This window comes from Haliotis rubra, unplaced genomic scaffold (assembly GCF_003918875.1).
Source record: "Haliotis rubra isolate DU_JTF1 unplaced genomic scaffold, ASM391887v1 Scf286, whole genome shotgun sequence".
In the NCBI taxonomy this organism is placed as follows: domain Eukaryota; kingdom Metazoa; phylum Mollusca; class Gastropoda; order Lepetellida; family Haliotidae; genus Haliotis; species Haliotis rubra.
In genome coordinates, this window is record NW_025766953.1 from 200,147 (window position 1) to 228,063 (window position 27,917).

The window sequence follows — 27,917 nt, forward strand, 5'->3', positions numbered from 1 at the left end:
TCTAAATTGTTATTGATTAGTGTGGCGGGAACTATTTTAGAAGAGCAATAACAGTTTCACAGCACACTGGGATTAGATACTAATTACTAAGTCGTTGACTATTTAGAAGGTATGTATATTTGCCTTTTTAAATGTATTTTCTGGTTTGTCGTGACTGGTACCGACTGCTGACTGCGTTTCACATCTCACTAAACTGGCACGAACCGAGATGTCACCAGCCTGATCACATATGGTCACTATAATCACATTAAGATCTTGTTCACGGGTTTATTCAACAAGTCTCGCTCGAAAACCGAGTATACATGCTGAAAAACAATAGGAATGGCATGAATTTATGGTAACCTTTTAGTTTAGTGACTTTTCGATGCGGACCTGATTTAGATGCATCACGCCAGTGACAAAATTACCATGTTTACTTTCCAAAGACTGTCAGAAAGCAACGAGGAAATTTTGGACAGTAAAACTGCACCAGTGCAGCAAGGTTAATTAATAAAATGAAATATTTATTCAAGTTCCTAGTGCTTAAACATGTTAAAGGTGAACCTTCCATACATGTTTTTTGTTTTGTTTTTGTTTTTAAAATGTTAATTACACTGTAAAAAAAGTGAGAAGTGAATCACTGAATGACACGAGTGAATGTACTTGTACAGAGATCCGTGATCTTCAGTAACCCATGCTTGTTATAAGAGGCGACTAACGGGAACAGGTTGCCAGGCTAATTGACTTGATTGACTCATGTCATCATATCCCAATTGTGTAGATGGATGCTCATGCTGTTGATCACTGGATTGTCTGGTCCAGACTGGATATTTACAGACTGCCACCATATAGCTGGAATATTGCTGAGTGCGGCATAAAACTAAACTCACTCACTCACCTGTGCAGAGGAAACATGATTCGAAACTAAGCTGGGTATTCAAAAGTTGAATACAAAGTCGCTATGATTCTCATTGAAATAGTGGTCAAACTTCCCGCTTGTATAACGGTAAGAGTTTTCGCCCGTAACCCCTGTTAAGGGTTAAGAGTTAGGTTTATGCTTTTTATAAAAACCATAGGCCTATATTCTTAGGCACAGAATGATCAGAAGAAATACAGGGGTTACGGGCGGAAATCTTTCCTGTATAACTCCCTTCATTAAACCCAGTAAGTTTACCTCCTCCTGTTTACCAAGGCAATGTCCACATGTGGGGAAGAGAGTGAGTCCTGGACTTCAGAGGAGGAAGACGAATTTGACTCAGAGGCAGTTTGTGACACAGAGGATGGTGGGGGCTGGGATAACGATTTCTACTCCTACGCATCCTTTCAGGATGAGGAGTCTGAGAGTGACTACTGCGACACAGATGAAGAGCAGGAACAAGAGGTACATTATCATGGCATGACGTGATTCAGACAGGGCAGGTTTAATGTTGTACATCATGTGCCTTTAATATATGGGAAAATCTGATTAAACTTTCAGGTTTTCTACAGATTTCTTTGAAGCATTAGTTTAAATTCCATTGTATCCTTGCTTACTTTTTTTGTGCATGGATGTCCACCAAAACGGATTTTGCAGTATTGTCTATAATCACTCAAAGCACTAAAGCATTCAGTGTCTTTCATTATTAACTGGAATTAATCAGGTCCCACCATACCACTGGGATTTTGTCAGAGCTGCCTATTTGTACAATTGTGGCACAAAATTTTGTACACAAAATGCTAATAAAATATGATTGTTAACCAGTTGAACAAATTGTAACCTATCGTTAGAAGTATATGGAAAAAAAATAGGTTTGTTTCTTTCAAAACCTTTGTTTACTTTCAAATGTCGTTATGTGAAACTGGTTTTCTTCTGAAATGTTTTACACTTTGGTACAATGTAAAACAGTGTATGCAAAACAGATTGAGAACCAGTTCAAAACAAACCAGTCATTAAAATCTGTCGAAGTTATGTTGGCTCGTTTTCAACGTGCTTCTGCAGATGGTACGATTGTATGAAGGTTTTCTAAATGCTTAGTTACTCAGGCCAAGGTTGTCAACATGGTGACTGGCAGGTCCGCCGATTATGACCCAATTACGACATTCAAACATTCCTAAAATCAGCTCGGGTTACCAATATATAACATACGCCTGTGCAGTGTATTACTGACAAAACGCAATCTAATATTTATGTCTACATGCTCCAAGTACATGTCCCCAAATATTGAAATTTGTGTCTAACTAACCCATTCTTCTGCACAGGAGTCTTTGGACACAACATCTGCAGGCATCATTCACCTCAGTATATCACTAAACCCTGTGTTACACAGGACACATGAGTTGGTCATCAGAGATGTGATTTAACTTATATGGACTAGTTTATGTATAGATCAGGGGCGGTGGGGTAACTTAGTGGTTAAAGCGTTGGCTCGTCAGGCCGAAGACCCGGGTTTGAATCCCCACATGGGTACAATGTGTGAAGCCCATTTCTGGTGTCCCCCGCCGTGATGTTGCTGGAATATTGCTAAAAGCGGCGTAAAAACCAAAACTCAGTCAGTCAGTTATGTATAGATCTTTATTTTAATTGTCATAAATGGTTTTTGACCCATATGCAACCTGATTTAGTCTGGTGCAACAAGTGTCAATGTGACGTCAGTATGCACATGGTGCATGTTAAATAAAGTAAATTGAAAACTGAGCCCTATGTAACCATTCTGATCTGCTGACTAGGGCTGCAACATTTCACCCAGACCTCGATTTGATTTGATTTTTTATATTGGACTCGCGTTTCGATTCTTCAAACAGGTGAAAACATCAGATTTCATTTAACTCTCAGAGTCGGCAATGTCTACTAACAACAATTCTCATTGGATAATTAGTCTGACGTCAACCAATCATGTTTCACCTTATTTCAGGAGATTGTTCTGTGAAAGGAGATTGTTCTGTGGCACTGTGTTCTGTGGGAATGACCTGTCACTTTATCCCTTTTCTAAGTGACTTGCAACTGTCAGCAGATGTTATCTTCAGATAGGAGTGAGCATGTGGACTTGTGGGATACTGTTTGTGAGTGTGCAGGAGCCAAACCATGCATTGACTTGTGAACTACAGTTAAGATTTTAGATGGTTCATTCTACTATTTTCAGGAATTTACAAAACCTTCACAGCCACCAGGTGATGCCAACAGTGGAGAGAGTCCAATTGTGGTTGACTCACAAGGTGACAACACGTCAGGAGCAGCACCTAAAGATGAAGAAGGAGCAGTATCTGAAGATGAAGAACAAGAATCACACAATGAACACATGTCAGGTGATGAAGAATATGGTGGACGTATAGCCATGTCTGAAAAGTGTCTGATGTCTGTGACTAAACCGTACAAAGCATCCAAAACTTCGACATTTAAAAAATATCATAGTGAGGGCACTCAGACACAATTTGACTTCCTGCTGCATGACGACTTCTCTTATGAGAGTGAGGTGCCAGAGACTGCATGGTATTCCTTAACAGATCTCATATTTAACAGAGATGGCTATGGGATTATAAACTGGTTCAAGAACAGAAAAATATCTGCCAGTACTAAAAGAACAATTGGAAGTGCAGTGGACTCTCCTCTGAAAATAGCAGTTCGTGCTGGGAGCGTTGTGATCTTTGACTACCTCTGTGGACAAGGTTTTCCTTTTCATCCATCTTGTCATCCATTCTTTGAAGCAACAAAGAAGGCAGCTTGCCCCATCTTAAGAGAATGTTGGACATAGGAGTTGACATTAACATATCTGATGATGAAAATATGACAGCTCTGCACTTGGCAGCCAGAGAACCATATGACTATTCTCCAATCATCAAATTCCTTGTCGCACATGGTGCTAATGTTGGCAAAGTTGACGAGTTCGGAGCAACACCAATATTTCGGGCAGTCATGAGTGGCTCCGAAGAAAACATCAATTGTCTCATCGAGGCAGGTTCACCTATGAACAAGCAGAACTTTGAAGGAAGGCCAATCCTTCATGCTGCTGTGTTACGTGGTTTTAAGATGGTGAAGCGATTGTACAGAGCAGGAGCTCGTCCCGGGACATCCCCAATCTATGATGAAGTGCGGGCTGCAGTAAGAGGTGGAAACATCAACATCCTGAGATACCTCATCAGGAAGAATGCTCCTCTAAGAACAAAGTCCTTCAAGGAGAACCTGACCACCTTGTGTCATGTCATCACATGCCCGGATGTTGATGTGGGGACAAAGATGCTTGACATGCTTCTGGCTGCAGGGTATGATGTTTCTGCAGAACCACACATTGAGAAACATGTCCCTCCCCAATATTTCAGAGGTCCCAGAGGCAAAGCCCTGAAGATGAAGCTTGACTCCTTCAACACAAATTTGAAAAGTCTGAAAGAGTTGTCCTGCTTGAAGGCTCGGCAAGCTCTGGGAACATCCCTGCCAGATATGTTGAAGGATGGCACTGTTCCCCCAGCCATCAAGAACCAGCTCACCCTGAAGCATGTGTGAAATCAAGAAGGTTGCTGACAGTTGTCATGGATTGTTACGATTTTAGAAGTTTTAACTGTTTTTTTATTAAGTTTCAAATGTTTGTCATTAGCACATTGCTGAATGCTGAGAGAGGTATGATTGAGTTATGTTGGCTGATGTAAAACGATCGGATGGCCTCTAGTCTGCTGCACTCATTTTGTGATATTTCAAATTTTATGTGATGAAATAAAGATGTTCAACTAATTTTTGACCAATTCAAGCTTTGTCATAAGTACCGTAGTTCTGTGTTGAGACATATTTAGAGCATACATATTAACATTTGTGAAGGATCATGAATTTGCATGTTAGCATAGGATCGTGAGGGGCAGATAAGTAGTCATTCATCATAGATTGTATGTATGTTATTCATGAATTTCTCAGGGTAGAAAAATGTGGAATTTTGATCACATATTACCATACAAACAAACATGAAATCTTCTCTAATGTCCTGATTTGATCCAGTGATCAATATCATGAGCATCGACCTACACAATTGGGATATGATGACATGTGTCAACCAAGTCAGCGAGCCTGACCACCCCGATCTTGTTAGTTGCTTCTTACAACCTGCATGGGTTACTGAAGACCAATTCTAACCCAGATCTTCACTGGTCTCTTATGTCCTTGTGTAAAGCCATTGTTCTTTTTCACAAACAGTCAGTTATAATTGGTTTTCAGCAACCCATGCTTGTCGTAAGAAGCAGCTAACCGGATTGCGTGGTCAGGTTCGCTGACTTAGTTGACGCGTCATCGTATCCCAATTGCATAGATACAGGCTCATGATGTTGATCACTTGATTGTTTGGTCCAGACTCGGTTATTTACAGACCGCTGCCATAGAGCTGAAATATGGCTGAGTGCAACCTTAAACAACCAACCAACCAATCACAAACACTGATAAAAATGTCATGAAGTAGCCAGTTAGTTTGCAGCAAGATTTTCAGAGGTCAGTCAGCCAAGAGTATGTTTGATGAAGATGTTTGTGACTCTCGGGGGTAATATTACCTGAATTACTAACACAGTACATTACACTGTCAGACAAAACCTGTGTGTTAGTTCTTGGTGGGCAGTGAGTCCAGAAGTGCAGGTCCATCAAGGCGGTAGGACCTACTGGGTTCAGTCTAACACCCTGACAGCCACTTCCTGTACTCCCTGGCATCTGCTGGAAGCTGAATGAAGTCTGTCGTTTGTGTCTGTGGCAGTGGTTTTCAGTTGTTGCTTCAAAACGTGCAATGAAACCTCAAAGGAGGAAACTAAAAACGAGTGGTTTAAAAGTATATTATTCTTTCGCAGTCAGTTCCTTTAGTATTAAAAGCTTCAATCCAGATTCCTTCAAAGGTGTCCGAATCTTACTGGTTACCAAGTGTCTTCCGACTTGCGCCAAGCTAGTCTGTATCCTAACGTCGGTTCTTGGAAATGAATAAGTCTACACATCATTTGACTGTCTGATCCATGTACTTTATCACCGTGCAAATAAGTATATACATACACAAAGAACAGTTAAGCACCCCCTTGACATCTCACGATTGAATGAGCCCCGATCTTAACCCTTTGGAGCATATCTGGGACATGATTGGTCGTCGCGTGCTACAGAGGTATCCTCCAGTACAGAACCTGGCTCATTTAGAAGTTGCTTTACACGAGGAATGGCAGACTGACCCATCTTAGGACCAGGAGGCTGACGGGTTATGAGGAGGAGAGTGCTGGCTCTCATACAGTCACATGGAGGTTACACTCGGTATTGACCCAGAATCGTGTAAGACACGCAAAATCACATATTGAATGTTCACATTCACCAATAAATTCAACATTAACATTCCAGGGCAATAATTCTAAAGATATGGGTTTGTATGAAAATTAGTGTGTGTGTTTTTCAAAATGAGCAATTATCATAATAAAATCAACATGGATTCCAATTATTTTGTCGTTTTTTATGAGTCAAAGGTGCATACGGGTCAGAAAAACTCCCTTTTTTTCCATCGTGGTCACAACGAGAAGTTGTATGTACGTGTTGAAAACCTATCATTGCAAAAGTATTGGGGTGCTTTATTAAGTTCTTTGTGTATATTATGTCTGTAGTCCCGGGAGTAGATGATGATGCTGATGTTGTGATTCTGAAAACAAGGTGATGACAATTCTTGCAGAATAAGATACTTTACTGCAATAATCGAGCTCATACGTCAGCATATCCGTCTACATGTCGCCGATTACATAAACCGAGATCGGTGCTCGGCTGCACAGATCACTATCAGGTAATTCGTGAAAAGCATGTCTTGCACGAGTCTCACATGTCCTCTTTGGAAAACTGCCTCCGTGGTGTGGTGGTTAGAGCGTCCGCCCGGAGAGCGGAAGGTCGCGGGTTCGATCCCCGACCGCGTCATACCAAGTGACGTTAAAATATGGTACTTGTTGGTCCCTGCCTGACGCTCGGCATTAATGGGTACATCAAGGACTGGTCGGCTCGGAGTCAGTATAATGTGTCTGAGTGGGGTATTCATGGCTTCACTGCATGGTATCTCAGTGGGCTAGCACTATAAAACCAGCTTAAGTCTTGGCTAGTACAAGCAGCCGCATATACACATACACACGCATGCACGTCTTCATATGAGCGAAATATTCTCAAGCACGACGTTAAACCCAATTTCACCTCACCTCACCTCACCTCTTTGGAAATGTTTGCCTGCATTTGTGTTTACTATGACGCAGTTTCTGCGAACAGTAGGCTCACAGGTGCACTTAGAACAGGGCAGACTGCCATAGTTTGTACCAACATGACACATTGCATGCGTGTTGTTCTATCTATTGGCTAATGTACGTGGCGTATTCAGTGGGCGAAATATACTGAGGGAAACAAATAAGGGAACACCACTTCACAGCAGTGTTGCTGTATTTATTGTCAGATTTCTCCCACAGCGCTATTCAAAGCTGGTGATGAAAACTGAAAAATATTACAGGAACGCTTGATTTTTCCTGTCTTCCTTTATAGTTTCCAAATTTTGCTAACCAGTCGGGCTAGCTATGCCTGAAAGTTGCTGGCCCATAGTAACTAACCCGAAATTTGAACGTAATAGCTAAACAAAAGATTACAAAAATGGATGAGAATAAGATATTGTCGGCATGACACGGGTGTCATCATTAAGCTGCTAATATGATGAACATTTTTTCAGGCCATAATCTTGCATAATTTAAAAGTGTATTATAACTTAACAAGTGGGAGAGAGTGATATATTTCCAAGATGACCCAATGAACATTCACTAGGTGGTCGGGCCAGTGACTGGAGATTTACTGGCTCGACTGGATTATTACTAGCCACGTGCTGGCGGACCAGTGGCTATTTCGCATACAGGGCGTAGTGATTAAACATCCCAGACTCTTGTAATATCCGTTCAATCTATTCGGTAGAAGGTCAAGGGCCATGTATACAGTTGTATTTCATTCTTGTTTGTCAGGTCAGGGGCTGTTGGGTAGTCTAATGGTTAAAGCGTTCGCTCGTCATGCCGAAGTCCGGGTTCGAGTCCCCACATGGGTACAATGTGTGAATCCCATTTCTAGTGTCCCCCGCCGTGATAATGCTGGAATATTGTTAAAAGCCGCGTAAAACTACACTCACTCACTCACTCTTGTTTATCAAAACGTTTCAAGGCTAAAACAGTCACCGTAGCACTGCAAACTGAAGGTTGCAAACTTGAAAGTGTAGGTGCACACAACCCGTGGTTGGAAAGATGCACATACAGTAGTGAAACATCATTACACCTGTAAAATACATTTACAGTAATGGTTTGAAATGCAATGGATCAGTGCCAAAACAAGCTCAACAGATCTCCCACGATTAACTTCTCAACAGAGAGAACCGCAGGCTCATCCATGGTTAGTGTGAATTTTCGACTCCATTTTAGTCGAAACTTCCTATGTTGTCGCCTGTTGTTAAATACTGATACGTGAATATCACCCATGATACGTGTAATCAAATACACCAAACACATGCAAAGGCAAATCAATTGCTCATCTAATAAAACGTGAACGCGCTGTACAAATCCAAAACTGGCAACTACATCCGACGTTTTTATTGTTGATGCGCCACATTTGGAACCACCCCCATATGATTTGAAACCATTTGAAATTTTACCAAAGCCTTGAATCTAGTAACCCCGTTTAAATTTCTTCTGAACAAGAGAGGTTGAAATCTTTTCCGCACGAGCATGTTCGATTGTAATTCCTAGTTATGAAATGTAGACTCCAAAGTATGGAGCTGCTGGACTATATTGCTCGATGTAAAGGCATTTAAGAAAACGTCCAAGAGAGAAACTTCCTGTGCAGGTGGTATGAAGATTCCGATCACCAAGAGGGGAGCACAGTTCCTGTTTATTATCCTATCCCTACATTAGAAATGGTAGCTCTGATACACTGATAATAACTATATAATAATATGCGACTTCGTTTGAATATACCGTATTGAACAGAGTTGAACAATCAGTGATTAACATTGACAACAAAGGGTGAATGATATCTTCAGAGTCTGTCTCGATGGAAAAAACCTGCTGTTTTAGTCGGATGGCCAGTGATAAACTGCGGCTGTTGTTTGATAGATTGATCCTAGTCCCTGAACTACATTATTTTCCCAACTGCAAAGCCACTTCTGCAATGCTAAAGTCTATTGAAGCAAGTCTAGATTTCTCTGAATCTCTGGTCTCCCTAGAGCTCCTTTTCAATTTAAATAGATTTATTTGTTACTATCGAAATTATGCATATATTTTTCAGAAACTATAAGCGTTAGTCTAGACTGAACCGAGAGCTGAGATGACTTAGAACTATCAACCAAGAGCAATTACATTATGTATGAGGACATGTACTGTAAATGAAATCATTTCAAAGGAAATGAAAAGTTAAACAGATTCCCGGAAGGTTACACGCACCACACGCTATCATCACAGTATTAAAGCAGTTACTTTGGGGTAGCTTTGTGGTTAAAGCGATCGCTCGTCACACTGAAGACCGAGGTTCGATTCGCCACTTGGTACAATATGTGCGGCCTATTTCTGGTGTCCCCCGCCGTGATATTGCTGGAATATTGGTAATCGCGGCGTAAAACCAAACCCACTCACTCACACCATTCCTCTTCTTTACCAAAAAATGATGACAATGTCAGGAGGTAGGCAGTGTGCAGCTAAAGTTTCAGAGGTCAATCAGCTGTAACATGCTCTTTTACTGTGTGTGTCTGTCTTTAAAGTACTGTCGAAAATAGAAAAAAACTGTTTTTAGGCTGTTACTCTGTATCCCTAAAATTGACAGATTTCCAAATAGCATATATCGAAATAACCCACATCGGATAAACTGGGCATTCAGTGGGATGCGTAATAGTATATCCAGAAAAGCATGTTTACTCGTAAAATCGGGCAAAACTTAGAAAAAATACGAATAGCTGCTCAAAACAATAGATCGGATTATAGATGGCAATTAGGTCGCTCAGCCAGGTGTGACAACGGACCGTCGACTCACCTGGCATGAAATGGTGTCGTCTCAGGACGCCGACCTTTCGATTTTCCACTAGTCTCAGGACGCCGACCTGCGGTTTCCTTTGAAGGTTAGGTTCTGATTAGGCTTAATTAGCGTTGCGGATAATCTACTCTAGATGTTTTCATAAGGTGAACTCGTCGCACATGTCACTTCCAATTGATTGAAAAGTTTACAGTAACACTTAGCAGCTCGCGGCAGTCGTTACTTGGTTGTTGGCGGGTTCATGAACAGAGTCAGCAAGAGAAAACGAGACTGGATATCTTGGATATGTACTGCAAAAGACTGCAAATCCACAGCATCAACAACGAATGACATCGTCACCATGGTGAAAGATGAACACAATCATCAAACTGTCACGAGTGCTATTAAGGTAAGAGTTAAAATTCTTATATATGTATAAATATTATTCAGTGATTGCCACAGTTTTGTCGAATTTTATAACAGTGTTTCAGTAAGATGCTTAATAAATGGAAAAGTTTGGAACCAAATGGTTAATGATGCTTTGTTTCTTTGTTGGACCCAAATGGTTAATAATGATGTGCCGTCTTGCCTTTGGTGCCAGCACAGGAGGTAAGTTATTTTAAAAAAATAGTTAGCTCCACCCCAATAGGTTGTGTAATAAAGGTGTTATTTTGCCCTGTCTATTCAGTAACATTAATTAATGTATCTTTTCTTTTTCAGGTAGAGGACCTGTGGCTGGATACCTTGGCAACGATGCCAGATGATGATCGCTGCCGACAACTCTTAGACTACATGACCAACTTTTGGGTGGAGGGAGATCTGCACTTGACGCAATGGAACCACCACAACTCAGATGGGCCAAGAACAAACAACCACCTAGAAGGGTGGCATTCACGCCTGAAGAAATACGTCGGCAAGGCTCATCCAAACATTTTCGAGATTGTGTCGTTCCTGTCACGAGAACAGACCAACACCGAAAACAAGCTGGTCCAGTAAGAGGAAATACAGGGATTTGGAGCGACGACTGGATGACATCTGTCACCAGCTTGAACAAGGAACACTGGTCGTGAGGCAGTTTGCTGATTCAGCATCCCACCTATTGCATTTAGGTTACAATCTGTGAAAAAATGTATGCTATATGAATTTACGGTGTATTTATTAAAATGCTAAAATCTGTCATCTGTTGACATCTTCTCATTAGGTGCGCTCTCATCCGCATAATCCGGATTATCCTCCTCTAACAACTCTTTGTTCCTGCATTGTCCTCGTAATCCATTATTAATTGGCAAAATGAAACTAGTCTCAGGACGTCGACCTTTATATTTCACTCAACCGTAAAGTTTGGTCGAAAGGTCGGCGTTATGAGCCTGAACCCATGAAATGCACGTCCTAAATGTGTGATGACAAGGGGTCATCTCAAAGATATGTTTATGCTTTTTCATGTGTGTTGAATATGCCTCATCTATTGATCATAAAGTTTATGTTGAGATGCGTAAAAGGGTATGATACCCATGGAAAAGCTTAAATTAGCCATCGTATTAAATGTCTCAAAATATATAGGTGGCATGACTGCCCGAAGATCGACAGGACTGGATATTATTATTATTTGTATATTGTTATGACATGCCGTTTGCTTCCCAGTTTAATTCCCCTCAAGGATTATCTTATCTCAGCTTATATCTTTATCCCCCAGCCCGACCCCAGCCACCGTCTTTGACACCCCTCCTGACACACCGTTTGGGACGACCCCTCCTACCTGTTTTTGTTTATAGTGATAGTGAGACTCCATTGCAGCTACATCCTTTATAGTTTCAGTATTAAAGGTTTTACGTCACCTATCGTTTATGATGAAGTTTAATTTCGAAATGGACATTTAAAAATTGTCCTTTGTAATATAATATCATCACACACTTATTTGCATAAAGCCATGGTCTGTTCGAAATAAGTCGCTTCGGACTATGTAAAAACCTCATTTCTCATTTCTGCACTAATCTCTCCTCAGTAAAGTCCTTTTTCTACGTATCCTATTTCTCTACCACTGAGACTGTAGTTAGGCCGAACTTAGTTTAACAGATATTTCACACTTACACATATCAACTACATAAATTGTAGATATCAAAGCGAAAAAACAGTTTTTTTTCTATTTCCGACAGTACTTTAGTAGCCCCGGTTATTAATAATTATGTTTCTTCACGCCAGCCTTCTGAAATACTCTGCCGCTGTTTACCCTGAGATGACCCTTCCGTGTTTATCCCTTCAAATTATGCCTAGCGTCTGGCATACCACTAGGAAGTGATTCACACAGGGGCATCTGCACTGGAGTGAGGTGGTTTGTAATAATACTTCCACGTCTGAGTATAATCAGGCTCGGTTATCTTCCAGAACAGATTCCATTGGGCGTAGAGGGCAAAACACTGGTGGAATTATAGGAATCAATGTAGCAGTGAAATCAGACACAAGATGTTTGGTGAAAGGGTATTACCTGTGGTGGCGCGTGGTTCTGTGCTTAAAGCTCAGGTCACAAATCGGTGAAGTTAAGCAGCGTCGAGCTCGGAGAGTCCTTGGATCAATGGATGGGTGACCGTGTTTGGCAGCTTGACTCCTGAGATTTTCTAGGACTTGAGTCCTGCCCCCAAACGAAGCACATGTGACACATGTGGTCTCACCTTAGGCAAGTGAGTTTGTTGAAAATTGTCTCTGTTCACCCAGCAGGAAAATGGGTACCCGGTGGAAAAAAGTCATATGACTATAACCTTCTAGCGCCTAACAGGCAGCTTGGGTTATCCGGGGTAATAATGGCCTTGATTGTTGGCGCTATGAGCATACCTAGTGTGGAGTTTGGCGCTATATGAATTGACACATTATTATTATTATTACCTGTCAATCACCTGTAGATCATACGTTTCATAACACAGTCATCGAATAACTTGGTGTGGAAATGCCTTGTGAGGTGCATTTACCCGTGTTTACAGAGGAAAACTTTGATAAACCAAGCTGCATGTTTACATGGAAACGCAACTACGTATACTTATGGCAAGTCGACGGGTCTGTGTTTAGTCCCCTTAATGCCGATCACCAGACAGGGAAACAACAAGTCCCATCTGTTAACCTCCTATGGTATGACGCGGACGGGAATCGAACGACCGACCAGCTCCCCGGGCCTACCCTCTAGCCACGATCACAGGGGGGTGTCACTATATATATAGTTCTAGGGTAGGGTCTATATATCTAAACTCTGTCAAAAAAGAAACGCAACCCCTGTCCTCAGATATGAAAAATTCGTTTGAATGAAGTTATTGCTTCCAAACTAAATTTTATTCGAATGTATTAAAATGATACACGTAATTAATGAAGATTACCATCCAAACAACTGCATTTGTACGCATAAGTGTATTTTATTGCTTATTCCGTCACAACGCATGAAATGACCCTCATGGTGACTTCGCACAAAAAAAACACATGCAAATCATGAAAATGGCAGTTAATGTAGGGGTGTATAAAAGCCCATGTGCTTCCGTATTATATTCATTCATTTGTCGCCGAAAAGCTGTGTTAAAAATGCCACGATTGAGTGCTGCCGACCGAAATATCGCCATTGGTCGTGTTCAAGCCGGAGAAAGTTTTGAACTGTTGCACGGCACCTAAATGTTCACAAAACAACGATATCCCGACTTTGGAGCCGCTACAACAACTTCAATTTGACCAACGATCGCCCGAGAAGTGGAAGGCCAAGAATCACGACCCCCCTTCAAGATTGGTACATCCGGGTCCATCACCTGCGTAATCGGCATGCCCTACCAACCGTGACTGCCACACAAATACCAGGTTTGAGGAGAGTGTCAGCTCAAACGATTAGGAACCGTCTGAAAGAAGCGGGTTTACGTGCCTGTAGACCAGTTGTTGGACCTGTACTACGCCCCCTACATCGACGCCGACGACTCAGGTGGTGCAACAACGTAAGGATACGGACTTTACAAAACTGGAGGCGAACCTGGTTTTCTGATGAATCACGTTTTCTTTTGCAACGTCACGACGGAAGACAGCGTCTGTATAGGAGACGTCATAAACGTTTTGCGCCCATCTGCGTCCGACAGGTGGACAGATTTGGCGGAGAAAGCGTCATGGTTTGGGGAACCATCTCATACAACCAGAAATCAGACTTGGTGATCGTTCCAGGAACCTGACAGCCCAACGTTACATCAACCACGTGTTAGAGCTTCACCTTCTCCCGATTATTGACCAACAGACACAGATTTGTCAACGGGACAACGCCCGGCCTCATACTGCACGTGCAACAATGAACTTTCTGCAGAATTCCAACGTCAATGTCTTGCCATGACCCTCTAAATCACCAGACCTCAACCCTATTGAACACCTGTGGGATACTCTGGATCGACGCGTCCGTCAACGTCAGCCGCCGCCACAGACGCTGCAACAGCTCGCCGTTGCACTGCAGGAGGAGTGGAGAGCCATTCCCCAGGAAAGAATCCGGCGTCTTATCCGTTCTTGTCCAAGGAGATGCCGTGCAGTGATTGCAGCGCGTGGTGCTCATACGAGATACTGAGAAAGACGCCCCCCTGGTGACAAACTGGTGTCTGTGAGATGACTTTTGAAATGACAATTTTAAACATGCCCATCTGGGTTATTATTCTGCCAAATTTCAGACTTCTGTCTTAAATAATAAAAATGCTGTGTCGTCCTAAAACTTCAGATCAAAATCTCTAAAATACAGGGGTTGCGTTTCTTTTTTGACAGAGTTTATATGTCGTTCTAACGCTGTTTCTAAGCGTGACACGCCCCTGTGGCCACGATACCAGGGTGTTGGTCCCGGAAAAGGTGGTCCTGTGATGGTCAATATCCATTATGACCCAGTAGCAACGTTTTTAAGATAACACAAAGAACTATGACGAAACATAAAGCTCATCCCTGAGAGAATAATCCAAATGAAACCACTCGGATAGAGAGAACAATATAACCGTCTCACCATTAAACAACACGTTCTGTTTATATTATACCTACATCTTGTGTTTGTTTGATATTTTCAGTGTCTGCGTTTACATGTTTAAACATAGGTAATGGCGCACAAGTACCAACAGACAAGACAGCTCATACAATTAAACCGTGAACGTTTCCTGTTTTATTTCTATCTATAATCCGGTCCAGCACCGGCAGATATGGAAACCTCCTGAATTGTGTTGGCTTCCGGCGAGTTCACCCTCGATTTCGATCATGTGATCTCTTTATCCAGTGAGTGAATATTTTTTGATGCCAGCTTTGGGGTTTAAAACTTCCATTCTTTTCTGTTTACAAAAACCACCCACACAACCTTAACGTGATGACGTTGTTGGCATCATGGCGCCCAATACACACATTCACCACTTGTCATCCAGTGAATTGCCAGCACTATCATCAAGACACCGGAGTAAGAACGACACCCACTGTTTCTGATCGGGTCTGAGAGGCGCACTCCTCGTTCGTAAAATACACTTTCATCGAGAAACACGAAAGTTTGAAATTTCTCTTTCACAATCGTTTCGAATCTGACATAGTTTGTAACTCTATTAAGCGAAAATACATGTTTATTTGTGTCTTCAATAACTAGTGGTCCTTGTAACTTGCCATAATGGAGATGCAGGTTTTGTGTTGACTTGTTCAGACTAACTTGCAACTCGCCGAATACTCTGTGCCCGTAGCTTCCTATATACCGCTCCATTCCGATTTCAGTGTCAGGAGGGTTGGCTGGTTTTCTGTTGCCATCTGTCTCAGAATCTGACCCGTTGGAATTCTCCTGTATCCATGGTGACGGGAAAGAACACGCGGATGTTGAATTGAGCCACTGTGGCTGTGCCAACAGCAGGTCGACCACGTAGTATACTATAGGTTTGAGATCGGCCATCGTGTTGCTGGAGATGAAGATACCTAGTTGGAACTGTGGCAAAACGGCTACCAGCGAGTCATGGGCGCCGATGGAACCATCGTGCCACAGAAACTGAAACCCTGGAACAGTAAGGACATGGGTTATTCAGCGTTTCAAAACCAGGGTGCCGTTGTCCAAAGCTATCTTAGTGCTAAGGTGGTCGTAACTCCCATACCTTAACATAGACTTAATAACGACTGGCGTAGCCCTAAGGTTGTTTTGTACAACGGCACCCAGATCTTTTCCTGGGTTCACGAATATTTTAATGTAATGTGGCTGTGGAAGACTACAGATTAAAATTAGGACGAATCGTTATTTTATTTTCGGGGCGGTGGGGCATCCCAGTGGTTAAAGCGTTCGCTAGTCACGCCGAAGACCAGGGTTCGATTACTCACATGGGTACAATGCGTGAAGCACATTGCTGGTGTTCCCCAGCCGCGATATTGCTGGAATATTGCTAAAAGCGGCGTAAACTGAACCCACCCACTCACTATTATATTTTCCATCATCTGTCCATCAGCTCGGTTTCAACTCTGATAACTTCGACAAAGAGTTATTCTGCTTCTTGCATAATATTGTTTGTTAGCTTCCATTCGTAGTTGGTAGGAATGCGACGAATGATAAAATATTTCTATTTTTTTCAAAACGACAGCAAATACGACCGACGTTTTTTTAGAATTTCCTCTACACAGCCGACCATTGCTTTTACGTAGTTTGGTGTTTCTATCGGAATAGTTTCACGTAGCTGTAAAGTGTAAATCCCATTAAACTAAACACCTCGGTAGTTTCCTATGTCCCAAGCCAGTCCATAGCCTCGTTGTAGATGTGTTGCCGGGAATGTTGGAACGCTGATACGTTTGTCGTCACCAGGGACAAACATATGCACTTCAAACATTGACTTCATCATTGGCACCGACATCAACTGTCTCCCTTCCTCAGTTCTCCCGTCAGCCGTGAGGAATTTCAACCATTTCATCATGTCATCGACCGTAGCTACAATACCCCCTGCCGGTTCCAGAGGGTGGATGCTGTACAGAGAGAGGATGACATTTCCAGTTTTACCATTTTGTAAGAGATCCTGTACCCATGCATGTTCGATGCCCATGACAACCAATAAATGAGGCCAAGACAAATGATGTTTGTTTTAAGGGCACTCGTTAACAATCCAGTTCTTTTGCATGGAATTAATCGAGTCAGGACCAGACAATTCCTGTGATTTACAATAACACGAAAAGTCTACCCGATCCATTAAGTTGAATCCTACGACAAATATAGTCTTATCTATATCTATAATATGTCGAATTCCAACATGGGCAACCGTGGCCACCCAATGCAGTAAGAATGAAAGATGCTCCAATTCTTGGGCAAATTAAATGTCACATTCACAATATTCTAAATTTCCCCGACCCAAAGTCAATCTTTGTTCCTATGCCCGTTTGGGAAAATATATGGGTAGGAAGAAAAATTTAACCCCTTCCAGAACACAAATGTTCCACCAATAGAGCACATTGTAAATGCAATCTTATTCAAATCAGGTATTTTACTCTGATAAGAAATCGGGCAGGTGGTATTTGTGAATCAGGAATAGGCTTCAGGAGAGACACGTTTTCACTACCCGTGAAGATCCGGGTTAGAATTGGTCTTCAGTAACCCACGCTTGTCGTAAAATGCGACTGACGGGTTGAGTGGTCAGACTTGCTGATTTGGTTGACACATGTCATCGTATCCCAATTGTGTAGATCGATGCTCATGATATTGATCAGTGGATCGTCTGGACCAAACTCGATTATCTACAGACCGCCGCCATATAACTGAAATATTGCTGGGTGTGGCGTTAAACAACAAATGCAATGCAACCGTGCACGATGCTGATCCCTGAAACCCTCCTCCTCTTCCAGATAACGAATATCCCTACAAACAGAAGGCAATCACTGAAACCCTTCCTCCTCTTCCAGATAACGAATGTCCCTACAAACAGAAGACAATCACTGAAACCCTCCTCCTCTTCCAGATAACGAATGTCCCTACAAACAGAAGACAATCACTGAAACCCTCCTTCTCTTCCAGATAACGAATGTCCCTACAAACAGAAGACAATCACTGAAACCCTCCTCCTCTTCCAGATAACGAATATCCCTACAAACAGAAGACAATCACTGAAACCCTCCTTCTCTTCCAGATAACGAATGTCCCTACAAACAGAAGACAATCACTGAAACCCTCCTTCTCTTCCAGATAACAATCCCTGAAACAGAAGAATCACTGAGGTCCTCCTTCTCTTCCAGATAACGAATGTCCCTACAAACAGAAGACAATCACTGAAACCCCTCCTCTTCCAGATAACGAATGTCCCTACAAACAGAAGGCAATCACTGAAACCCTCCTCCTCTTCCAGATAACGAATGTCCCTACAAACAGAAGGCAATCACTGGCACAATTACAGCAAACTTACCTTTTAGTCTTTTTTTACACATTTGCACAGCCGCAAAATTGTTATAGGCAAGAATCCACTGTTTTGTTACGCTTTTCGGTGATTCGTAAATGTTTGTCCTTTTCGCCACGGCGCAAACTTGTCGAACGTTTTTTTCAGAAAGAGTCGTCAAAGAAATAATGTTCACATGAGTATACAATATTCTGATTGCTGCATACAACAAACTAAAGGTGTCATGATTGTGACTCTGTAGCGAATAAGTATATGCCCCAGAGGAAAAAGGTAATGCCATTCGTGGAAAGAATTTCAATGTCCAAGTGAAGGGGTTGTGATCACAAAGTGAGCCATCGGATTCCAAAACTAAACGGTTTGCGACTCTGCCCTCCCTGTAGCTCTCCAGCAGTTGCAGATGAGTTCCATTATCTTTTTAAATGTGAAGTTCATCCCACAGAGGCTCGATTGGGTTCATGTCTGGGGACAATGAAGGCCAGTCCATCACACGAACATGCTCATTATTAAAAATCCCTTGTTACCCTGGCTGCATGGGGACGTGCATTATCATGCTGAAACACAAAATGGTTACGACCGCCATGTTGATCCATCATTGTGAGTACAGCCGGACGAAGGATATTGTCCACATTACGTTGAGCATTCAGATTGCCGTTAACCACTACCATCTGGGATCGGAAGCTGGCATTGATAGCACACCAGATAATGACACCACCCCCTCCAAAAGGATCATGTTCATGGACACACTTTGGCGCAAGTCTTTCTCCTCGACATCGATAAATCCGTTGACGTCCATCTGCAAAGGATACGTTAAACCTGGATTCATCTGCAAACTTGACATCTCGCCATGGCCTGCTGCCACGATTGGCCCCATAAGCTGCTCACTGCTGTCTGGCAAGTCTGTGGCGATGCAATAAGGTTAGACCACAGTAGGGGCGACGACACCGGATGTTGAAAGCAGCAAGGTGTACTGTCTTCGCACCGTTTGGGCGCCGACATGAGGTTGTCTTGTCCCAATTGTCCTCCTTGCCGTATCAGCAGCTGTTTGGAACCGATTTCGCAAGTGTGAAACTCCTTTCGTCTTTTGTCAAGCGTTGCATTTTCTCAAAGTGATTGAGTTTCACAATTCCTTGTGCTTTTAAAGGGCCTGGGTGCAGGAAATGCACATGCACAACGTGTTTCATGGATGTGGTTGTGTTTACGAGAACTGTCCAAGGTTCAGTTTTAAGCATCAAAGTTCACGTGAGAGTAATGCTCGGGGACTCGAACTCGAAATGGGCCTTTTATCCCTACATACTCCCTATCGCAGGAAAAAAAAATCTTAAATAGAACTTTTGTAAGTTCCAGGACAACAAATACCAATTGCGTTTTTAATGGCTTTAGGTATATATGTATTATAAATGATGTTGATGTCACTTTGTACATCCTTGCTGTCTTGGTATTTATTGTATTCATTTGCATTTATTTGTCTCATGTACCACTGTTGGTGGGTTTTCGAGAAATAAAAGAAGAAGAAGAAGAAGTTTGGTAACGAGTCCTAAAGCTACCGGCGCAACGGTGCGTAACAATTGTCGATGTACATTTACCTACAGCGTCTGTACGATATATGCTACTCTGTCTTGTGATGCTAAACAGCTATTCGGCTATGTCAGGAACTTATGCTGTGTATGTTCATCATAGAAAATAACATACATTGTTCAGTGTGTGGAACAACGAATAATTTTAAAAACGTGAATATGCAGAGGTACATTTGACGTTTGTTATTAGCTATTTTTTATGACAAACATTCTGTTCAGGTATCAAACATCACCTGCTTCTCACGGTGCTATTTGAAACACAGAATACCTGTCAGGGATAATTCATCCCTGAGCAGACAGGAGAACGCATCTCCGATGTTGTAGCTAATGAGACATAACGTTATGTAAGTTAAGAACAACAACACAGATGAGTAGTGAGAAAACCCGTCAAGTCATTTATAGACCGGATACAGGCTGACTGGGTGCCGGTGTGGCAGGTTAATGTCACTCACGCTAGACTTTATGCTGGAGATATATGGGCCTGGGGAAGTGACCTGGTCATTCTGTACCTGCATGGGCCTCCTTTCACAAAGCACTAAGGTGATCGTAAGTCACTAAAGTAACCTTAGTGCCTTATGAGTCATTCTCAAAAGATGCAGCAATTTTCGCGTATCAGGATTAAAACCTCAATAAAACCTACAGATTTTATCAGTGTGTTAAAAATCTGATTTCTTCTTCATTGCCAATATCTAATCTTACTTGGGAATTTTTTTATCACAAACAAAAGGAGCAAATGATATTTATTTTTTCCTTTTTTGTAACAAGGGACATGCATTTTGTCATGTATCCAGGTACAAAAAGCTAACATCATGTGTCTGCTGTGCACTAAATTTTATTTAAGAAGGTATTGTTTCTGGAGTGGTTGAAAAGAATAGACCTTTTTCCCATTCCTGGTAGATGATTTTCAAGCTGAATTTTCATATAAAAAAAGCTTTTTTTCTTGTATACAAGAAAAATGTCTTTCCTGTAACAGTTCCATAGAATTATGAAATAATTAATGACCCCCTCATCAGTTGTTTATTAACAACTTCTGGTTGAGAGTGATGAACATATGATGTTTTCAAAGAAAATCAAGTTTAAAAGGTCAGCATTTGCGAATATTTTTTATCGGTGTCTTTTAGATAACATCAATATAAAAAAAATACCCAATTTCCCACAAGTATGTTTTTCTCTTTGCATTTGCAACAATAATTATAACATAAGAATGTTGTCAAAAATGGGAAAGGGACTGGTCATTATTTTTCTCTTAATTTACTCTTACAATTTGTTTTTCATATAACCAGTCTTTTCTGAAACAGCTATTTTGTTATTGGAAAGACCTTCAGTGTTACTTCAAAGAAACATCAATATTGATTAGTCACATATTCTTTTATGTTAATGTCAATGTCATTAACAGTTGACTTGTGGTAATAATCTAAGGTTTATGTATGCTGAGGCTGAAACATGTTTTACACTTTCTTGTCTGAATGCAATCATACTAATTTTTGTCAAAGGTCGTTATTGGAAAGACAAATTCTGTAACTGCAAACACAATTCGATACAAATTTGAAAATAAACATTATCTCTGGTAGGTCCTTGTTCATCTAGATTTTCTATGTGCTCATATTAGGACCTTTAAGAATATATTTTGAGTAACAATTCATATTTTGCTATATGTCTTTCAAAAATAGCTGTTACTTAAAAGACTTATGTTGTAACTGCAAATACTAATTATCTTTCTTTTTTGTCTTTCTTTCCTGATTCATTCAGATGAGCATCCAATATATGAGATAAGATTACCTTATGCTTCACAAAGAAGTCTGTTCTAGAAACTGAATGTTTTTATGCACTTTTTAATGACTGTTATTTGAAAGACAGTATGTGACTGTGACTATAATAAATATGACATCGTAATGATCAGTCTGCAAAACCATCAAAGTGTTAACATCTAGTTCCCTATATAAAGTTAATGTGTCATAATCTGAAACAAAATTTCAATGAATGTTTCTTAGAACTGGCAAGATGGGTATGACAAATGCGGAGATTAATTTTAGTGATTGATTTGTTAATTGACAGCTTGAGGGAGATGATCAAAACTTTGATACTTTTGTTGGTTGCAAACCTGTTTGACAGTTTGAGGAATGTGATCCAAACTTGGATACTTTTGCTAGTTGCAAACCTGTTTGACAGTTTGAGGAATGTGATCCAAACTTGGATACTTTTGCTAGTTGCAAACCTGTTTGACAGTTTGAGGAATGTGATCCAAACTTGGATACTTTTGCTAGTTGCAAACCTGTTTGACTGTTTGAGGAATGTGATCCAAACTTGGATACTTTTGTTGGTTGCAAACCTGTTTGACAGTTTGAGGAATTTGATCCAAACTTGGATACTTTTGCTAGTTGCAAACCTGTTTGACAGTTTGATAAATTCATGGCAATTACAGTCAAACTTGTTGTGAAATGAGTTTCTGAGTTCCTAGAAAACAAATTTCAACATGGTAACTGCTACTTTTATTGTTGTTTATTCAAAGCACACTGTCTAAAGTTTTTATTGAAGACCAGAATTTAATTCTTCTTTGTCTTCCATCAACTTGATCTGAAATGTCTTTCCAGTAACTCTGACATGTCTTTCGGGTGACACATAGGCTAAGTTCCAAGATATAGACTATATATTTTGCACTTCAAGTGTGGTAAAATCAACACTTTTATAAATTGATTAACGTGAACCTATCTTATCTTCACTGCCATAGATGTATTCTTATCCTAACCCAAATATACGATTGAATTGTAACACTTACTATACTTCTGAGGGTAACAGGCAAAAAACACTTCCTTTCATTTCAGATGGATCAAAGATATTTGCTACAATTCAATCGTTTTTCAAATATACTTGATATAATTTCTTTCCAATAACATAGGGTGTCTTTGGCATAAAGATACTGTCTTTCATATAACGGGACTATAAAGTAAATGTTTTATGATCTAAAGAGTAAGACATTGTCAGAAATTACTCAGAAATATCAAAATGTTCTCTTCAAATCACCTTCAGTGCAGTGATTTTTTAGGGGAGACAGTGGAAAGAATATCAAGAGTATTGCAAAGTACCCACTGATTTCACTTTTTCATCTGACACAGTATAGAACAGGTTTATTTAATAAAAATACAATTTTAGAACTGATTTTTTAAGTGTGAGCAACAAAATAACACATAAGGTAGATTTTACAATGCAATATCTTTACATATCAATGTATTTTTAAGAAAAATGTGGATATTACTGTTGTTACGGGAAAGACATTGGGTCTTCGTCCTAATTAGTTTAATTAGTCTTCATAAAATATGGGACATAATTAAGCCTCAAATACTATTGATATGTGAACCGTAACAACGTATCTTGCCATTTGTGAAAATAAAGATTGACGATTTTGTATTTCAATTATTTTTTCTTTTGTTCACTTTTGAGAATGACTCATATAAAAGAATGGGAGTTCAGGTTAAGCTTAGAAAGTGCTGCTTCGTGAAAGGAGCCCCTGACCGTTGGATCTTCATCTTCATTTCTCCCTAATAATGACGCATAGGTACGTCAACATATGTAGAAGTGACTAACATACCCTTGAGACGTTCAAAAGCAAAAGTATAGTTCGAAAACATTAAACATGGCACAAGCATTAAACTATGTTAAAATACTATGAATGTATCAAATTTCGAAAAGCAAACCGGCCATACAGGTTCAATGAAACACCGTTAGTCTCGGTCCCGTTGGCAGGGAAACGGTCAGGGAAACGCCGCCCTATTAAGACGATCTGACTTGAGTAGCTGTTATATAAACTGAGGAACAGAACCATGGATTACCACAAACGTACGAGTTTACCATTACTGTCAGGTATTTTCTGTAGTCAAAGTCGTGATATCCGGAGATGCCTGCAATGTACGTACCTTGCGAGATCGGCGCGAGTGTAGGAGGGGTCGTAGCTGTAGGAGAGTGCCACGCTGGGACCACTCAGACCAGTCCTGTGAGCCATCAAGTCCTTTATAGTCGTCAGTTTAGTTCTCTCCGTGTCAATAAACCGAAAGTCGCCTCCCAAAACATCAGCGACTTTAGAGTCCCACGTCAACCTGGAGAATATACACAAGTAATGGATGAAAGATATGCATGGTGAATTGTAAGTACTGTCGTTGGGTGCTACAAGAGCACACATAATTTCTACATTATTGAAACCGATGTACATTCACTGCAATATGCGTTGGCCATCCTACTTTTCGCAGACACGTCTTCCTACTTTTCAATTTTTCAATTGTATTTGTTCTAAGTGATTTCGAACATTGTCGGAAGGAGCTACCTGCTCGCTAGCCAAATGTCAGTGGCTTAGAAAATGGTCTACACATTAGCGTATATTGCTGGTCCGACTGTCGAGCTCCAGTCAATACATATATGTGTTTACGAATAATCAAGTCAGTAAAGGCGTGCACCATGTCCGAGTCTGGTGTGAGTTTGTTTTCGGCTTTTAGAAACCCCACGAACACGTAGACTAGTTTTCTGTTGTTACCTGATCATATCTGATGTACGTACATGTACTTGCGTAAGTAACGATGCGTGTGCAAGTCTGAGAACCACCAAAACGTATAGTGCTAAGCAGCCAAGCAGCTTCAACGCTGATTAGCCTAGTGACCTAAAAGCACATAAAATGTGTTATACTTAGTAAACAACATGTACCATAAAGTAGAGCTAACTTAATCATAGCAGTGCTAACTTAATTGCAGCAGGTTCTGTTAACAGGCCCTCCTGGCCAGGGAACTTTGGAAGCTATACTTCTGATTTCTAGGCCTGACTCGTTCCTTGTGACCTACGTTTTGTCCAGTCAGGCGCGTAGCCAGCCAATCTTTTGTGTAAATCCCGATAGGTTGCAAAGCCTTATATTTAGACAGTATTGAGGGCTTGCCAAACTTTCATTTTTTATCACTGAAAGAAACACACCTTTAAAATTTATGATATGAAGAATAACTTGTTTACTGTACATGGTGACTGTACTGGTAATAGCTAGAGTTTGATATCAAAGAATATTGTAGTCAATATGATTCATAGAGGGATTACCATTTTCTAAATTGTTCTGATAACGTGTTTGTAGGTATTTTTGCAAGAATTCGAAAATTGTTGTTTTGTTTAGCAAAAAACATGTGTAAGCCCGGGCTTTTTTCAAAATGGTAGTTACGCCCTTCCCAGTGAGTACGTGTAGAGGATGTTAAATCATGAGGATGAAGGATGTGATTACAGGAAGGACAGCGTGAAACAGTTAGAGCTGGGGATACATGATGTCACTCTGAAAATTGTCCATGTGAATATCATCACCCAAATATATCTTAAAATGTATTTTCAATATTACATAAACGTAAAATACAAATAAGAGATGTTCATCTTTTTATTTTATGAAAGCTATTCGCTAACTCAGAAGTGGATCGATGTAAGCTCGTTAAATAACTGTTTCCAATCAATGAAACAATGAAATACATTGCTACATGTTGTTCGAGACATCGTTACCAACCTAATAATTCCTCACATATGTCAGGTAATGACTTGTATAATGTTATATTTCAAAGGACTTATGCGTAACACTTGTGGGAAGGGAGTTCATTTGAGCCTTCATTCGCGCATGACTCAACCTCGGCCCCTCCCCAACAGATGCACTGCCTCAAACCCTTACCACAAAGACAGACACAGACAGATACAATCAATATGTTGGAGAAGAATAATAAATTATGTGAGATATGTGACGTGTGAGATATGTGACGTGTGAGATATGTGATGTGTGAGATATGTCATGTCGAAGCAAAAGGATATCATACAAAGTCACGTCTGTCAGCGCAGTTGTTAGCTGCTGCAGCATGAGGATCGGATGGTTGGGCCCGGTCAGTTGGTTGGGTGTTTCATTCCTTCGTTGGCTCTTCATTCATTAATTCATTCAATACTTCAGCATTATACCTGCACACAACCAGTGTGTTCTACACAGTATACCAGTCGCTAGTTACTTGTCTGCAACATCGGTCATACTTGTCGTGAAAGCACTTCTGGGGATCGGGTGGTTACAATATGTGATCTGGCTGAGTGTGTGTTATCATGCTTCGTTGACGTATGTACTAGATCAGTCACTACTTTCCCTGGTTCCGCAATATTGATGGAATCATCAACCGTGGCGTTAAACGACCCTGGGCCAATCATGTAACGTTGATTCGAACATCAGCTTTGCAACATACGTATCCATGCATACCGTATTTGCCACGTACGTATCCATGCATACCATTTATGCAACATACGTACCCATGCATACCATCTTTGTAACGTACGCATCCGTGCATACCATTTTTGCTACATACGCATACATGCATTACATCTTTGCAACATACATATCCATGCACACCATCTTTGCAACATACTTTTCCATGTATAGCACATGTGTAACTTACATATACACATATGCCATCTGTTATCACCTGATCAACCCATGTACAAATACAGAGCTGTACACCCATAAATGGTACAAAGACATGAAACTAAGTCTGAGGCTGGGGTCCAGGGCCTAGAGTTTCGAAGCTCTCTTAGCGTTAAGATGTCGTAAGTTAATGAAACAGTCGGATTCTGGGGTTTATATTTGAATGGAAATAGTCGAGAATATTCGACATTTCGCGCAATATATACTGAGAGAAAAAAAATAAAGGATCACAGGAAAATTCAAGCGTTCCTTTATTAGTTTCCAGTTTTCATTACCACAGCGCTATTCAAGCTGGTGATGAAAACTGGAAAATATTAAAGGAACATTTGAATTTTTCTGTGATCCTATATTTGTTTCTCTAAGTATATATGAGATGAAAATATTTTTAAGGACGTGACACTGAATATATAGTATACTGTTCACACTTCGCTAAGGATCAAACCATTGATTCAACAGAAAACTATGGTGTGGGGTCTAATTTGGTTTAAATATGAAAGCTTATTGTAAGCATGGATCCTACGTTCAGTATATCACTGCATCTTATGGATCCATACATGCTATTCACAGGTGTTGTGTATTTGTCAATGACTCGTTCCATTATTTATCTAGTTTTAAATGGATACAAATTCAAATTATAAAGCTATGTTTAAGTAAAGTTGGGCATTTTTGTGATCCTTAGCAGTGAGTAGTATATTAGAAGTGAATTTTTAGCAAAGATGTGAAGATGTTATTCTCGCGGCAATACCGTCATGGTTGAGTGGTTTGACGCATGTCATCTGAGCAGCATACATACATACATATACAGACACTTGTGCAGCTTACCTTCCATGCGTTCCCTCAAGGGCAGCAGCCAAGACCACTGTTGTGAATGCCTTTGTCGTAGAACCAATAGCAAAAAGAGTTCCATCCGTTGTCACGTTCCTCTTCTTGTCAACATCCTCGAGTCCGAATCCTCTCGCAAGCACTGCATCCTCCTTGACGATACCAATGCCTAGGCCAGGCACGCCCTTGCATGCCATGTACTCCGATACAAAAGTTTCAATAGATCTCGTCTGCTCATCAGTGAAAGCAGACGACACATCCTGAGGAAACATACTGTAAAGAAGTATGAAAACTATTTGTCTGAAAATGAAACACCTTGAACCCATACTGTCAGTGAAGTAAGCTTTGCCACAAAATAACACTGGCTATATTTGTTATATCGACAGAAGATTCATCTCTCTACTCTTACCCCACTTAAACTATGGGCGGATGCAGAACCATGGGCGGGATGTATACATGTAAACACGCGTTTCGCTGGGAATGTGTTACAACTTGTTCCCAAGCATGGCAATTAATATTTATGGAAACCATGCTTGACACATGTCAGGTAATGCACAGACAGATACAATCATTCTGTTGGATAATAATAATAAATTAGGCTGTGCTGAGATATGTCATGTCGAAACAGAAGGATATCATCATGCAAAGTCACATGTATGTTAATATTTATGTAATCTTTGCTTAAAGCTGTTGCAATAGCTATGGACTAAAGTTCCTTAAATGTTTTGTGACCAGTGGTCAGGGCCTGACAC

General features: G+C 40.7%; 2 protein-coding genes across 2 annotated transcripts; one reads left to right on the forward strand and one right to left on the reverse strand.

Moving 5' to 3' along the window:
• LOC124281625 lies at positions 1-4,690 on the forward strand. Its single transcript, XM_046717560.1, has 3 exons — positions 1-109; positions 1,172-1,360; positions 3,099-4,690. The coding sequence occupies exons 2-3, from the start codon at positions 1,175-1,177 to the stop codon at positions 3,705-3,707; spliced, it is 795 nt and encodes a 264-aa protein (XP_046573516.1). The 5' UTR covers positions 1-109; positions 1,172-1,174; the 3' UTR covers positions 3,708-4,690.
• A 10,373-nt stretch (positions 4,691-15,063) lies between these two features.
• On the reverse strand, positions 15,064-27,569 carry LOC124281613. The gene is made up of 5 exons (XM_046717547.1): positions 27,166-27,569; positions 23,795-23,974; positions 17,724-17,777; positions 16,644-16,894; positions 15,064-15,946 (listed from the first exon to the last, which is right to left on the reverse strand). Exons 1-5 carry the CDS (start codon positions 27,489-27,491, stop codon positions 15,300-15,302), a joined length of 1,458 nt encoding a protein of 485 aa, XP_046573503.1. The 5' UTR covers positions 27,492-27,569; the 3' UTR covers positions 15,064-15,299.
• Between the last annotated feature and the right edge of the window lie 348 nt (positions 27,570-27,917).